Source organism: Bufo bufo, chromosome 3 (assembly GCF_905171765.1).
Source record: "Bufo bufo chromosome 3, aBufBuf1.1, whole genome shotgun sequence".
In the NCBI taxonomy this organism is placed as follows: Eukaryota; Metazoa; Chordata; class Amphibia; order Anura; family Bufonidae; genus Bufo; species Bufo bufo.
This window is the reverse complement of record NC_053391.1, coordinates 634,632,137-634,649,311: the sequence shown is the minus strand read 5'-3', so window position 1 is coordinate 634,649,311 and position 17,175 is coordinate 634,632,137. Positions and strand designations below refer to the sequence as shown.

The following is a 17,175-nucleotide window of genomic DNA, read 5'->3' as shown; positions in this document are numbered from 1 at the left end:
TAAATGGTGACATTAGAATGTACAACTCATCCCGCACAAAACAAGCCCTCATATGTCTAGGTGAATCCAAAAATAAAAAAGTTATGGCTCTGCAAAGGCAGGGAGTAAAAAAAACAAAAAACTGAAAATCAGTGCGTTATGATGGGGTTAAAAGAGCACAGTAGCATGTATCCCACTTCAGAGCTCTGCACTGCACATGTCACCAGTACATACATAGCGTCAACAAGAAGTGACGTCAGCACTTCACAACCAATCAGCATTCAGGGCTCTGCGCCGCTCTCCAGAACATAGCATAAACCAGAAGTGACGTGCGTCAGCGCTTTACAACCAATCAGCTATAACCTCTTGACAAGCGTAACCCTCCCCCCCCTAACTCTGGTCTACTATGGTAACCCCGCCCCTTACGCGCTGACGCAAACGGCGTAAACGTATCAACGTCAGTACGTTTTGCGCACGCGCTGTGGACCTTGAGCGTGAATCTGCGTTTTGAGTACTGAATGGGAATAAGCCATTAGTAACCGGAGAACTGCAGTCATCATGGTGAGCAGCGTGCGGTGTGCTACCGGCTCTGTACCGCTATGTACACACAGGGCTGGGAGGGGAAAGGCTTTTCTTGCGTCCTTTCGCTTTCGGTTTGGATGTCAGTGTGTTGCTGTGTCACCGGTCTCCCGCCGGGTACTGAGCACGCAGGTCCTGTATAGGGGGTTGTGTGGGGAGGGGAGCCCGGTGTCCTCCTTTAAGTCTCCGCAATGTCGGTTTTACGTTTCATTTAGGAGTAAGGTGTCTGGAGAAGATGACTGTAGTTTTCCCACGTGATACGTATTGTATATTAGATGTATATACTGCTGTGACGTCTGTGTGATCTGTAATAATGGATATAGGGGAAGGGAACAGCGCAGCTTGTAACGGATGCCGACTGCAGAGTTCTGGGCATATTATGGTGGCGTTACATTACAGCGGTTGTCTAAGGCCTCTTTCACACTTGCGTTGTCCGGATCCGGCATGTACTCCACTTGCCGGTATTACACTCCGGATCCGGAAAAACGCAAGTGTACTGAAAGCATTTGAAGACGGAACCGTCTTCCAAATGCGTTCAGTGTTACTATGGCACCCAGGACGCTTTAAAAGTCCTGGTTGCCATAGTAGGAGCGGGGGAGCGGTATACTTACAGTCCGTGCGGCTCCCGGGGCGCTCCAGAGTGACGTCAGAGCGCCCCATGCGCATGGATGACGTGATCCATGTGATCACATGATCCATGCGCTTGGGGCGCCCTGACGTCACTCTGGAGCGCCCGGGGAGCCGCACGGACGGTAAGTACACTGCTCCCCCGCTCCCCGCTACACTTTACCATGGCTGCCAGGACTTTAGCGTCCCGGCAGCCATGGTAACCACTCTGAAAAAGCTAAATGTCGGCAATGCGCCGAAATGACGTTTAGCTTAAGGCCGGATCCGGATCAATGCCTTTCAATGGGCATTAATTCCGGATCCGGCCTTGCGGCAAGTGTTCCGGATTTTTGGCCGGAGCAAAAAGCGCAGCATGCTGCGGTATTTTCTCCGGCCAAAAAAACGTTCCGTTCCGGAACTGTAGACATCCTGATGCATCCTGAACGGATTTCTCTCCATTCAGAATGCATTAGGATAAAACTGATCAGGATTCTTCCGGCATAGAGCCCCGACGACGGAACTCTATGCCGGAAGACAAGAACGCAGGTGTGAAAGAGCCCTTAGGGTACATTTTGCCTGATCCGGCAGGCAGTTCCGGCGACCGAACTGCTTGCCGGATCTCTCTGCCGCAAGTGTGAAAGTAGCCTTACAAATGCCATCAGTTGGCATACGTTTTTGCCTGATCCGGCAGGGAGTTCCAGAGACGGAACTGCTGCCGGATCACTCTGCCGCAAGTGTGAAATTACCCTAAGGGCTCTTTCACACTTGCGTTGTTGTCTTCCGGCATAGAGTTCCGTCGTCGGGGCTCTATGCCGGAAGAATCCTGATCAGGATTATCCTAATGCATTCTGAATGGAGAGAAATCCGTTCAGGATGCATCAGGATGTCTTCAGTTCCGGAACGGAACGTTTTTTGGCCGGAGAAAATAACGCAGCATGCTGCGCTTTTTGCTCCGGCCAAAAATCCGGAACACTTGCCGCAAGGCCGGATCCGGAATTAATGCCCATTGAAAGGCATTGATCCGGATCCGGCCTTAAGCTAAACGTCGTTTCGGCGCATTGCCGGACCCGACATTTAGCTTTTTCTGAATGGTTACCATGGCTGCCGGGACGCTAAGGTCCTGGCAGCCATGGTAAAGTGTAGCGGGGAGCGGGGGAGCAGCATACTTACCGTCCGTGCGGCTCCCCGGGAGCTCCAGAGTGACGTCAGGGAGCCCCACGCTCATGGATGACGTGATCGCATGGACACGTCATCCATGCGCATGGGGCGCTCTGACGTCATTCTGGAGCGCCCCGGGAGCCGCACGGACTGTAAGTATACCGCTCCCCCGCTCCCCACTACTACTATGGCAACCAGGACTTTAATAGCGTCCTGGGTGCCATAGTAACACTGAACGCATTTGGAAGACGGTTCCGTCTTCAAATGCTTTCAGTACACTTGCGTTTTTCCGAATCCGGCGTGTAATTCCGGCAAGTGGAGTACACGCCGGATCCGGACAACGCAAGTGTGAAAGAGGCCTAAGACGGATCAGGATCCTGATCCGTCTTAGGCCTCTTTCACACTTGCGTTGTCCGGATCCGGCGTGTACTCCACTTGCCGGAATTACACGCCGGATCCGTAACAACGCAAGTGAACTGAAAGCATTTGAAGACGGATCCGTCTTCAAAATGCGTTCAGTGTTACTATGGCACCCAGGACGCTATTAAAGTCCCGGTTGCCATAGTAGTAGTGGGGAGCGGGGGAGCGGTATACTTACAGTCCGTGCGGCTCCCGGGGCGCTCCAGAATGACGTCAGAGCGCCGCATGCGCATGGATGACGTGATCCATGTGATCACATGATCCATGCGCATGGGGCGCTCTGACGTCACTGAAGCACCCCGGGAGCCGCACGGACGGTAAGTATACTGCTCCCCTGCTCCCCGCTACACTTTACCATGGCAAACAGGACTTTAGTGTCCCGGCAGCCATGGTAACCATTCAGAAAAAGCTAAACGTCGGATCCGGCAATGCGCCGAAACGACGCTTAGCTTAAGGCCGGATCTGGATCAATGCCTTTCAATGGGCATTAATTCCGTATCCGGCCTTGCGGCAAGTGTTCAGGATTTTTGGCCGGAGCAAAAAGCGCAGCATGCTGCGGTATTTTCTCCGGCCAAAAAACGTTCCGTTCCGGAACTGAAGACATCCTGATGCATCCTGAACGGATTTCCTTCCATTCAGAATGCATTAGGAGAAAACTGATCAGGATTCTTCCGGCATAGAGCCCCGACGACAGAACTCTATGCCGGAAGAAAAGAACGCAGGTGTGAAAGAGCCCTAACAAATGCATTGAAATGCCGGATCCGTCTTTCCGGTGTCATCCGGAAAAACGGAGCCAGCATTTATTTATTTTTTTTTAATTTTTTTTCGGTCTGCGCATGTCTGGCATTCTGGTATTTTGAATGCCAGATCCGGCACTAATGCATTCCGGCAAGTGTTCAGTTTTTTTGGCCAGAGAGAAAACCGTAGCATGCTGCTGTATTATCTCCGTCCTGATCAGTCAGAAAGACTGAACTGAAGACATCCTGATGCATCCTGAACGGATTGCTTTCCATTCAGAATGCACTGAGATAAAACTGATCAGTTATTTTCCGGTATTGAGCCACTAGGACAGAACTCAGTGCCGGAAAAGAACGCAAGTGTGAAAGTACCCTTACATCTTCAAATGGCATTCATCATGTAGAGGAAGTTAATACAAGGCACTTACTAATGTATTGTGATTGTCCATATTACCTCCTTTGCTGACTAGATTCATTTTTCCATCACATTATACTTTGCTCGTTTCCATGGTTACAGACCACCATGTAATCCAGCAGCGGTGGTCATGCTTGTACCTTATGGGGAAAAAGCTAGCCTATGTACACTCCCATTGTCCTGGCCACCAGAGAGACTGACTCTTTTTCCTATAGTCTGCAAGCACGTCCACCACTGATGGATTGCAGGGTGGTCGTAACCATGGAAATGAGCAGTGTATAATGTGATGGGAAAATGAATCCAGCCAGCAAAGGAGGCAATATGGATAATAACAATATATTAGTAAGTGCCTTATATTAAAGGGGTTGTCTCATTACAGACAATGGGGGCGTATCACTAGGATATGCCCCCATTGTCTTATAGGTGCAGGTCCTAGCGCTGGGACCCTCACCTATATCAAGAACGGAGCCCCAAAAGTATTGGAGGGCGCACTGCGCATGTGTAGCCGCCCTCCATTCATTTTCTATGGGGCCGTCGAAAATAGCCAAGCACTGGCTCGGCAATTTCCATCGTGCCCATAGATGTGAATGGGAGTGGTGGCAGGTCATGTGCGGTGCGCTTCCATTTACTCTCCTCTCGGGACTCCATTCCCGATATAGGTGCGGGTCCCACCACCAGTGGTGGGACCCGCACGTATAAGGCTACTTTCACACTTGCATTTTGGGCGGATCCGTCATGGATCTTCAAAAACGGATCCGTTACAATAATACAACCGCATGCATCCGTCATGAACGGATTCGGTTGTATTATCTGTAACATAGCCAGGACGGCCATTTACAGTCAATGGGAGACGGATCCGTTTTCTATTGTGCCAGATTGTGTCAGAGAAAACGGATCCGCCCCCATTGACTTACATTGTGTGCCAGGACGGATCCGTTCGGCTCAGTTTCATCAGACTGCAGGCAGTGTTTTGGTGTCCGCCTCCAGAGCGGAATGGAGACGGAACGGAGGCAAACTGATGCATTCTGAGCGGATCCTTTTCCATTCAGAATGCATAGAAGGGCAAAACTGATCCGTTTTGGACCGCTTGTGAGATCCCTGAACGGATCACACAAACGGAAAGTCAAAACGCCAATGTGAAAGTAGCCTTAGACAATAGGGGTGTATCCTAGCAATATGCCCCCATTGTCTGAGATGAGACAACCCCTTTAACTCTTTATGCCCTCATGTAAACAGTTCTTGTAAAAACCATATCCTTAGTGCCCGACCCCATCAGAAGGGAACTATTGCCTTTCCTGAAATGTGTGTTTTTGTAATTGCTTCTACTCCAGTTGGAATGCCCATTCTTAGCCATGTGTTTTATTGCTCCACATTATGCTGTTGCTCTGTTATTCTTCCTGGAAATGTGTGAATTAGTTGACCAGGGGAATGTTAAGGCCGGGGCTACACAGTGGTCCATTGTGTGACCATGGATTGCTGCATAGCCGTGCAGCCGCAGAACTGAACAGGGCCGGAGCACAACTGTCATTTTGCCGTGACACCAGAACTGGAATAAAGAATCCAGTAGTGTTGGGTTTTCTGTGATTCTGAGAGCCACATTCAGTTCTACAGCGGTACTGCTACACAGCGATCCTTGGTCAGGCAGTGGGTGTCATGGCTAACATCACAACCAGATAGTCGCCTCATTACACAGTCTGCCACTGGCATCACTGATTTGACTATGTGAGCCTGTGCAGACACAGCCCCAACTGGTAACGCCTAGATGACCGTTCCTTAATAGATTTCCAAGAGGAATAACAGAGGGGTGTTACACCATGACATGTCAGGAGAGACGATAGTCTCCTAAACCTGGACCTGATCTTGCCTTCGGCACAAAGCTTCCAGCACTATGAATGAAGCCTTGTGCTGCCGTATGTCTTTTAGTACCAGGTGATATCATTCGTGTTTGTTTTCCAGAATACCAAGGCCCTTTCTTCACAACTGAAGGACAGCATCCCAATCCCTGAGCTCTCTACAGCGTATGGTGGGTATGGAGTCCAGGATACCCTCCGAGCCGGGTAGGTGAATCGGAAACCACCATTCATGGGTGTATACGAAATATTGACAACTTCTGAGCCAGCGCAGTGCGGGCGCAGAGGATTGTGCTTGTATTTGCCTCTTGATATATATTTTTTAAGTATCCATTCATAATGCAGTTGAGCCTGATATTTGAGCTGTGCATTGAGTGTTTCAGGACACCAGTGAAAAGAGGACATATGCCACTTTATTGCCATATGGACACCACTGATATACCATATAGTGTACATTGTTATTTCACAATTATATTCAACAATGCAAAAATATGCTCAGATATACCGTCTTGGGGCATTCTTAAAGGGGTTCTGCATTTTTTTTTAAACTGATGATCTATCCTCTGGATAGATCATCAGCATCTGATCGGCGGGGGTCTGACACCCGGGACCCCCGCCGATCAGCTGTTTGAGAAGGCAGCGGTGCTGGCAGTAGTGCCGCGGCCTTCTCGCTGTTTACTGCTGGCCCAGTGACGTCATGACTAGTATCAATGGCCTGAACGGGGCTAAGCTCTGTTCATTTAAATGGAGCTTGGCCCCGCCTAGGCCAGTTGATACTAGTCATGACGTCACTGGGCCTGCGGTAAACAGTGAGAAGGCCGCGGCGCCTTCTCAAGCAGCTGATCGGAGGGGGTCCCAGGTGTCAGACCCCCGCCGATCAGATGTTGATGATCTATCCAGAGGATAGATCATCAGTTTAAAAAAAATTGCAGAACCCCTTTAAAGGACCCTCTTTGACATAGGGCATGGTAGTGGGGTAGTATAAATACATATGTGCCAGGAGCTTTTCTGTCTCATATACCAAACTTAGGGCTCATGCACACGAACGTATTTTGTTTCCGTTTCCATTCCGTTTTTTTCAGATCCATATGTGGAACCATTCACTTCAATGGGGCTTGGGAAAAAAACGGAAATTACTCAGTATGCATTCCGTGTCTGGATGTCCGCATGTCTGTTCCGCAAAAAAAAAAAAATTGACCATGTTCTATTCTTGTCCGTTTTGCAGACAAGGTCAGGCATTGTTTCAATGGATCTGCAAAAAAAAAAAAACTGATACAATATGGACAACACACGGATGTCTTTTTTTTTTTTTTGGTGGAGCACAAAATACATACGGTGTTGTGCATGAGCCCTAAGTGGTAAAACATAACATGAACTTACTCTTATATACAGGGTGGTCCACGAAAAAGTAGCCCGCCTCCAATATTTCCAAATCAAACTACCGAATAGTAAATCTGTCTTAGTTGTCCATAGCAACCAATCAGAGCTCAGCTTTAATTTTTTAAGAGCCCTGTAGGAACTGAAAGCTGAGCTCTGATTGGCTGTTATTGACAACTAAGACAGATTTACTACTAGGTTTTGATTTGGAAATATTGGAGGCGGGCTACTTCCGTTCCTGTCTGCTGGTCACCCACAGAAAAGGCTTGCCCATAGTGACATGACGTGACATCGCTGTGTCACCAGAGGCAGGATGTTATGCTTGGTACGACCACGGGAGGGCAGCATGGAGAAATGCTAATGATTAATATACTGGAATGTGTTGTGGGCTGCTTTTAAACGCCTCGAATCCCAGAACTCCTGTTAATGAAGACCGAACATGTTTTTGTTGCAGATTTACGAGTGTACAGAGTGAGCTGCTACCAAGTCATTCCTTAGAACTGTCCGAGAAAAATGTAAGTATCAACTGGAAGACGGGTAGACAACATTTTGGGTGTTCGGTGGCTACAGATCTACCTCTGACATGATTATATTAAAGGGGGTTATCCAAGACTATTAAATGCCCCCCATATGCCGGGCCCCTCACCGTGCATATACTTGCGCCGCTCCTGGTCCCTGCACTGCCACTGCAGCTTCTCACCGTATGCGGATGAGCAGGTGTCAGGGGGTAGCAGCCAATGGCAGGCGGGGACAAGCCTCCCTAGCATTGCGGTTGAGACTAGGGAGGCTCGTCCCCGCCTGCCATTGGCTGCTCCCCCCCCTGACACTGGATTTTTCATCCGCATAAGGGGAGAAGCTGCAGCGGCGGCGCAGGGAGCCAGGTAAGTATATTCATTGTGAGGGGCCCGGCACATGGGGGGCATTTTTAGTCCTGGATAACCCCTTTAATATATTGGTGGTATATCACTAGGTCCAATGTTAGGAAGGTGCTGCTGATCCCACCTTTTATCTCCAGAATGAGTCTTGAAAGAAAGCGCATGTGCAGCATGTTCTCCATTCATTTAATTGCTATTAGAGTTTCGAATATAGCCAAGTGAGCGCATTCAGCTATTTTTGGAAGTCCTATAGGAATGAATGGAGAGTGCATCATGCAAGCGTGGCCACCACTCCATTCACTCTATAGGACTTCTGCAAAAGGCAGGGCCATGAATGGAGGGCGGACATGCATGCGCGGCTGCTCTATGCTCACTTCGGAGGTCCCGTTCTGGAGATAGGTGCAGGTCCTATCTCACATTGATGGGATATCCTAGCAAGATGCCACCAATGTCTAAGATGAGACAACCCCTTTAGGCCTAGAAGATCTACGGGACCACTAGACTAGGGCACGTTAACATTGGTGAGGTAGTGCGAGTGTAATAGTACGTAGGAATACACTATGGCTCCACACTGCCCCTTATTGTTCTATCTAGAAGGAATGCGGCCTCTCGTCCTCTGATGGAGCAGACTGTTTTTTGTTTTTTTTCTTCTATGAAAAAAGTCTATGGAATTCTTGCACAGAAACCTCAATATGAGTCAATTAAAGGATAGAGTTTTCTTTTTACAGTGTAGGCGCCCTGATGCCTCTGTGTAATTACAGTTTGTATCTTGCACGTATCACTAACGCACCGGGTCTTGTATAGTTCCAGATAAACCAGGAGAAAGTCAGTTTCTCTACTCTACGAAACATCCAAGGCTTGCATGCTCCTCTGAAGCTGCAAATGGAGTTCAAAGCAGCTAAACAGGTACCGTTTGGTATAGAAATGTAGGGCTGTCGATGCATTTGCAAAAAGTTAACCTTGATGAAACGTCTGTATAGACCATTTGTAATGATTTCATTCACTGTCAGCAAGCAGAGATTTAAAAAATGATATACAATGTGTATTTACATTCAATGTAGGATGTGTATAATCGATTGAGGAATATAGCACCGCTATAGGTTGTACCCAGTGTAGCTGGCTGCGCCTAGTACTGTCAGTGTACAGTGTGGTACTGTGCCCATAACATCCACAGCCAGAGTCATCGGTATCGCTCTTCTACAACTGCTGTCCCAGCTATTGAACACCTCAGATGCTGGGGTCAGTAGTGGCTGTTCGATAGGAGAGGACATGGAGGTTTTCAGGGCAGCCACATGCCTAAATAGGGGCCCTCATGTCTGTCAGTTGCGTATACCTAATAAGCTGCCTGTCCGTTTTGCGCTACAGGGATGACGCACCGCAGTACAGAGGTGTACTATATCAGTAATCAAGCGATTGCATGGTTAAGTCCGCTAGTGGAACTAAAAATAGTTAAAGGGAATCTGTCACCAGGAAATTCACTGTTATACCAAGCAATTTTTTATAGGGCTCGCTCAGCTGAATGTATGGATACCTTTCACTTAGTGATCTGTTGCTTCATTCTGGAGAAAAGGCACTTTTAACCTATATGTAAATGAGCAATTAAGTGCACTGAGGGCGGGCCCAAGCCACTCTGTACCTATTCTCCTGGCAGCCCTTCCCTCTCCTTGTTCTTGCTTGACCGGGCCAGGTGAGATAACTGCAATGGCCCTGTCAATCAAGAACACGGAGGGGCAATGATGCACAGAGGGGCTTGGGCCCTGCTTCGGTGCATTTGTAGCTGCTTGTTTACATGCAGATTAAAGTACATTTTCTCCAGAATGAAGCAGCGGATCACTAAGTGAAAGATATCATTACATTCTAGCCTTACAAGACATGGTGCCAGGTTTATCAGTGAATTCATGGTGACAGTTTCCTTTTAAATAAAATGTTAAAATCGAATGTTATTTATCCCCCAATGATAACAAATAAGGCATATTTGCATACGGATATAGGTGTCCCACTGCACGTAAATTATGGAAGAATGCGTATGGATGTATATGTGCCGTCTTGAACTCTTGTACCTTCAGGGCAAAAAAAGAAAATGGAATTAAATATATAGTCGGCTCTCAAGACAGGGAAATATGCACCATATTTAATAGTAATTATAAAGCACAATAAGATGCAATATCATAAAACGCTTATATGCTTGAACATAGGAATAGATGATAGTATGTTCTGATGTCCTGAATAGTGTTGAGCGAAGCGAGCTTCAGATGCTTCATCCCAAGTCGCTTCGTTCAAAACCTCCGAATAATACTGTATAGAGATCCGTCTCCGTACAGTATTAAAATGTATGGGCGCCGATGAGCCGAAGTCAGTTATTCACGAAGTCGCGCGTTGAATAACTTCGGTAGTTGATTTTTAAAGTGGAAAACCACTTTAAAATTTGAAAAAAAACTGGCTTCACTTCTGAGGTACTAGTCGAACCGAAGCAAAGTTCGGTTTCAAGTTTTAAAGTTTTTCCACTTAACTTTATTTTTAAGTGGAAAAACACCTTAAAACTTGAAACCGAACTCTGCTTCGGTTCGACTAGTACCTCAGAAGTGAAGCCAGTTTTTTTTTCAAATTTTAAAGTGGTTTTCCACTTTAAAAATCAACTACCGAAGTTATTAAACGCGCGACTTTATAAATAACTGACTTCGGCTCATCGGAGCCCATACAGTCTAAGGCCTCATGCACACGACAGTATTTTTTCACGGTCCGCAAAACGGGGTTCCGTTGTTCCGTGATCCGTGTCCGTTTTTTTTTTTCCATGTGTCTTCCTTGATTTTTGGAGGATCACCAGACAAGAAAAGTGAAAAAAAAAATCTAAGTCAAGTTTGCCTTGAAAATGATAGGAAAAAAACGTACACGGATCACGGACGCGGACGACCATCTTGTGTGCCTCCGGGTTTTTTCACGGACCCATTGACTTGAATGGGTCCGCGAACCGTTGTCCGTCAAAAAAATAGGACAGGTCATATTTTTTTGACGGACTGGAAACACTGATCACGGACGCGGATGACAAACGGTGCATTTTCTGATTTTTCAAAGTCAATGGGTCCGCGGAAAAACACGGAAAACGGAACAACGGACACGGATGCACACAACGGTCGTGTGCATGAGGTTTAATACTGTACGGAGACGAAGCTCCGTACAGTATTCATTATTCTGAAGCATCCGAAGCTCGCTCCGCTCAACACTAGTCCTGAATAAGGTCATATAAAGCCACTTATGTTTGTCAGATATGCTGTTGCTTTGGCTTGCCAATAGTTTTTACATTCTCATGAATTGAATTTGTTCAAGAATGATTTGAGGAGTGAGGCTTTGCTGACAAGAGACCCCCCCCCCTTGATTGACGGGGCCAGACACAGACCTCTCGCCTGGCTTTGTCGCCCCCGCTCCAAGTAGCAGCACAAGCACAGAGGATCTGCTTCTACCTGAGATGTTCATGAGCTGCTGACTTCACCCCTCACTGATTTTTGTACAAATTCATTAGAATCGATTTGCTTCCCTCTAATTGATGTGTAGTGCTGCACAGCCTTCTGTCTTTCATGTATATTAATTATTATCGTCTTGTGTCTCCGATAGGTTCAGCGTCTTCCATTCCTGCAGAGCTCTAACATTGCTCTGGACACCTTAAGAGGGAACGATGAGTGCATCAGCTTTGAAGATATTCTCAGTGGTAAAGATTCTCACGCATTCTGCATCAGAGCTGTTTGGGCCATGTTCACACTTGCATCATGGTTTCTGTTTATAATGGAAAACACAGTGCATAACGGGATCTGTCATACAGCGGAGACCACCGGTGCTCAGTGGACTTACAGTGGGATCATTTGAATTCTGCTGAATTGTCAGTCTTTAGGGCGGGAAAAATCACACGTAGAGCTATATTCCCCATCAGATTTGTTGAAATTTGTGATGAAGGCTCCAACTGATGACCAGCAATCATTGGGTAAAAAATATCCATCTTTTGCCTCATGCACACGACAGTTGTTTTTCTCGGTTTCCGTTCCTTTTTTTTTGGCGGAAAGGATGGGGACCTATTCATTTCAATGGGTGGGCAAAAAAATGCTGATAGTTCATCCGTTTGTGTTCCGCGTCCGTGTTTCCCTTCAGTAAAAAAAAAAATAGTGCTTGTCTTACTTTTTTTACATTTGCGGACAAGGATAGGCATTAATTACAAAGGATCTGTGGAAAAAAACGGATTCTTCAAAAAAAAACGGATGCAGCATCCGTTTTTTTTTTTTTTTGCGGATGCACAATTTGCGGACGCAAAAAACAACTGTCGTGTGCACGAGGCCTTATGGCTACCATAGACATCCAGTTACACAGTCAAGTTCCATTTTTATGACCACATTCGTCGTCAGCGTGTTGCTCATGAAGGAAGTCCCGTGTAGTGATCTGGCGTGATGGGTATATAAGGTGTGTGATAGGCTGTCTGCACACACATCCCTCGTTGCTGGCATGGGTAAAAGGGGCGATTTATCAGAGATGCAATAAGGAATGATTATTGGCTTTCTGGCCGAGGGTGGCGGTATTTCTAAAACTGCAGCTGGTGAAAGTGTATGGTGCGTGGACAAATGGCACCGCTGTGAATAAGTGCCGTGGAAAGGTGAGAGGTGAACGTCTGCTATGAAGGATGAACCAGGGGGCCACCAGACGTGTGTCTAAAACAATCAGCTTATGGGGCTCCGAAGTGTGTTGTCCTGCTTCATCGAATGGATGTTGACGCGTCAGATGAGAAACATCAGAGAACAAACACCCTGCAAGCATTTCTGGAAGAACACAAGCTGGTGGTGGCAGCGTTATGGTCTGGGGAATGTTTTTGTGGCATTCTCTGGGCCACTCATCCATCTGGAAGGCACTCTTAACCGATATGGGTATGAATCCATCCTTGCAGATTACGTACACCCACACATGCTGATTGTCTTCCCTGAGACAGATGGGATCTTCCAGCAAGACAATGCGACATGCCACATGGCTATAAATGTCCGGCGTTGATTAGAAGAGCTTGACCAAGACTTCCAAGTAATACCCTGGCCCCCTAATTCCCCAGACTTGAACCCAATTAAGCATCTGTGGGACCACCTTGGTCATCATGTTCACTCTGTGGATCCTCCCCCATGCATCCTTCGGGAGCTGTGGGATGCACTGCAGTCAATATGGCTTAAGATACCTGTGACAACCTACCAGGACCTTATGGAGTCACTCCCAGCCCGTCTAGCTGTTGTCCGTACTGAATACAGCAGTCACTCTGGATATTAGCTGGTGGTCATGATAATGGGATTCAACTGTGTAGTATTTAACTTGGATGAGCCATGATCTGGCCATGCAGTCAGAAATAACTTAAAGGGTTTCTATCACTTCGTATGACATAATTGGCTCTCAGACACTAGCGATCCGCTAGTGTCTGCTCTGGCCAACCATCCTAATATAACAGCTTTTGGGGCAGCCGTTTTGCTAAAAAAAATAACTTTTATAAATATGCTAATGAGCCTCTAGGTGCTATGGGGGCGTCATTAGCACCTAGAGGCTCCATCTACCTTCATACACAGCCACCGCCCAGCGCGTCCCTCCAGCCCACCCATCTCCTGCTGAATGCGATCCTCCGTGTGACGCAACGGACGAATTCTCACGCATGCGCCGTGCGTGGCTGTATTTGGCGCATGCGCAGTGAATGTCTGACCGCTTCCCTGCTCAGACATCTCCACTGCGCCTGTTCCTTGGAGCACTATGACATCATCGGCGCAGGCGCAGTGGAGATGTCTGAGCAGGGAAGCGGTCAGACATTCACTGCGCATGCGCCGAATACAGCCGCGCACGGCGCATGCGCGAGAATTCGTCCGTTGAATTCGTCCGGAGGATCGCATTCAGCAGGAGATGGGCGGGCTGGAGGGACGCGCTGGGCGGTGGCTGTGTATGAAGGTAGACGGAGCCTCTAGGTGCTAATGAAGCCCACATAGCACCTAGAGGCTCATTAGCATATTTATAAAAGTTTTTTTTTTAGCAAAACGGCTGCCCCAAAAGCTGTTATATTAGGATGGTTGGCCAGAGCAGACACTAGCGGATCGCTAGTGTCTGAGAGCTAATTATGTCATACGAAGTGATAGAAACCCTTTAAAGAGGACCTTTCACTAGATTAAAAAATCTAAACAAAGTATACAGACATGTAGAGCGGCGCCCAGGGATCCCCCTGCACTTACTATTATCCCTGGGCGCCGCTCTGTTCTCCCGATATAGGCTCCGGTATCTTCATATGTTTGGCTCCACCCAGGGGAACCTGCCGGGGTCTCCTTCTCCCAGGCTGTAGCGCTGGCCAATCGCAGTGCTCAGCTCATAGCCTGAGAGGCTTTGTTTTCTCTCAGGCTATGAGCTGAGCGCTGCGATTGGCCAGCGCTACAGCCTGGGAGAAAGAGACGTCGGCAGGTTCCCCTGGGTGGAGCCGAACATATGAAGATACCGGAGCCTATACCGGGAGAACGGAGCGGCGCCCAGGGATAATAGTAAGTGCAGGGAGATCCCTGGGCCCCGCTCTCCATGTCTGTATACTTCGTTTAGATTTTTTTATCTACTGAAAGGTCCTCTTTAAAGCTCCTTCTTAGAACCCACGTAAAAAAAACTTAGGTTTCTGCAGCCTTATACTCTCCTGCCTCAATAAGGCTACATTCACATCACCGTTCAGCTTTCCGTTCCTCTGATCCATCAGAAGAAGAGAGAAAGGGAAAAAAACAGGATCCTGTGGAAAAAAAAAAAAAAAAGATCCTGTTGTATCACTTGTCATCTATTTGAGCCATTTCCATCTGTACTTTTGTTTCCGACAAAAAGGTCCTTTCACACCAGCGTTAAAGTTTTCTGGTATTGAGTTCAGTCACAGGGGCTCAATAGCGTAAAAAAAACGCTTCAGTTTTATCCTAATGCATTCTGCATGGAAAGCAATCAGTTCAGTATGCATCAGGATATCTTCAGTTCAGTCCCTCTTAGGAGAACGCAGCATGCTGCGGTATTTTCTCCGGCCAAAATTCCGGAATGCCGGATCCGGCATTTAATTTCCATTGTTCCGGATGCGCAGACCTTTTTAAAAATGCAAGAAAAATAAATACCGGATCCGTTTTTCCAGATGACACCGGAGAGACGGATCCAGAAACAAATGTTAACCGTTTGCATACGGATTTCCGGATCCGGCAGGCAGTTCCAGCAATGGAACTGCCTGCCGGATTCCTCTAACGCAAGTGTGAAAGTACCCTAAAAAAACAGATCTGACGGAAATGGCTCTACCAGATGTAAGTGATGCAACAGGATCCTTTACAGGCGAAACTCGAAAAATTAGAATATTGTGCAAAGTTCATTTATTTCAGTAACTTAAAAGGTGAAACATATGAGACTCATTACATGCAAAGTGAGATATTTCAAGCCTTTCTGTTATAATTTGGATGATTATGGCTTACAGCTTATGGAACCCCAAAGTCACAGTTTTGAGGTCCCCTTTGCTCAGGGGGTATGGATTAATTAGCTGACTAGAGTCTGACACTTTAGGATCAGAAGGACAGAAAGCTAAGCGGTGATGTGAATGCACCCTAACTTCCACTGCCAGCAGGGGTGATTTGGGTAAGAGATAAGCAGCAAATGCAATTATCAGAATCCTGGAGCCATTAAAGGAGTATTCCGGGATGTTAATATCTATAGCCTATCTGCAGGATAAGCCGTCAATATGTGATCAGCAGGGGTCCAACACCCTGCACCCCTAGAGATCTGCAGTTACCGAGCAGCATCTGTGCCGGAAGTACAGAGCTGGTTACTGCAGAACTACTCCCATTCACTTCAGTGGGAGCAGCCGGAATATTGAAATATACGTCTGGGATGAGTTGACATAGATTTGCGCTATAAGTTATGCCAGGTTCTTGCTGGATTTATAGTAAATCTGTCAGATCAACAGTGGTCCTGCCAAACCATGCCCACTGTTCTTGCCACCTTTCAAAGGTAATGGGAAGAGTAAAAGTGTCAAATGTTAGCGCAAATCTAGTGTGTGCTGAAAGCTGAATTCCTCCGAGTGCCTTTAGCTGACCGGCTGCCATTTCTCTTGCAGATCCTTCTGAGTGCGAGATGATGGGAGAGCCACACATGATGGCGGAGCACAAGCTGGGCTTGTTGTAATAACTGATGCCAACTACTTGAATAAAATCTTCAGATTCTTTTGTACAAGTCTGAGGACTGTGTCTTATGTTCTGCTGTCACTTTTAGCCATTATTTCATTTAACATAACCACAAAGTAAAAATGATTCAAACCTCTTCAGTGTGTTATTATATTAATTCAGATGGAGATGGTGAAACAATCAAATCTATTTTCTATTTTGGCCTTAAAGGGGTTTTCCTCACAATTGACATTTCTTACCTGTCCGAAGGATAGGTGGTAAATGTCTGATCGCTGGGGGCACCATCGATTGCTCGAATGTGGGTCCCAAGCTCCCATTTTCTTCAGATTGCATTCTGGCCAAGCGCTGCACTCCGCTGCCTTTCAGTCATAGACTGTGGATAGTGGCACCATGCATGCTTGGCCGTGGTCTCGCTGTGAGAAGGGACAAACATTCGTGATCGTTAGGGCCCCAGCGAACGGACCTCCTGTGGATAGCTGTAGGTTAAAGGGGTTGTCTGCTTTTTTTTATATTTATTACTTATCCTGAGGATAGGTCATCAATATAAAAAAAAAACAGACACCCCTTTTAATCCCATAACTACTGCAGATATCAGTATTTAGGCTGCAGGAAAATTCCATATAAAATCACTCGTTACGCCTGGAGAATACTCAAAGGAGTTTTCCAAGACTTTAACTGATGACCAACCTAAGGCCTCTTGCACACGACCGTGTGCTGCACGTGGCCGTATTGCAGCCCACATACGGCGGGTCTGCAATACATGGGGCACTGGCCGTGTGGATTCCGCACGGATGCAGACCCATTCACTTGAATGGGTCCGCAAATCCGGAGATGCTTTCGTGCTTCCGCTCTGCACCGCACTACAGAGTGGTTCTGTGCTTCCGTTGCACAAAAAGATAGAACTGACAGAATGGACAGATCGCGGACCCCAATGGGGTCGCGATCCGCATGCGGCAGCCCCATGGTCGGTGCCCGTGCATTGCGGTCTGCAATTTGCGTTCCGCAGCG

At 47.2% G+C, this 17,175-nt stretch overlaps 1 protein-coding gene across 1 annotated transcript; it reads left to right on the top strand.

Moving 5' to 3' along the window:
• Positions 1-399: 399 nt before the first annotated feature.
• Positions 400-16,303, top strand: LOC120996319 (proteasome maturation protein). Its single transcript, XM_040426170.1, has 6 exons — positions 400-540; positions 5,851-5,951; positions 7,576-7,636; positions 8,801-8,902; positions 11,606-11,699; positions 16,101-16,303. The coding sequence occupies exons 1-6, from the start codon at positions 538-540 to the stop codon at positions 16,166-16,168; spliced, it is 429 nt and encodes a 142-aa protein (XP_040282104.1). The 5' UTR covers positions 400-537; the 3' UTR covers positions 16,169-16,303.
• Positions 16,304-17,175: the final 872 nt, after the last annotated feature.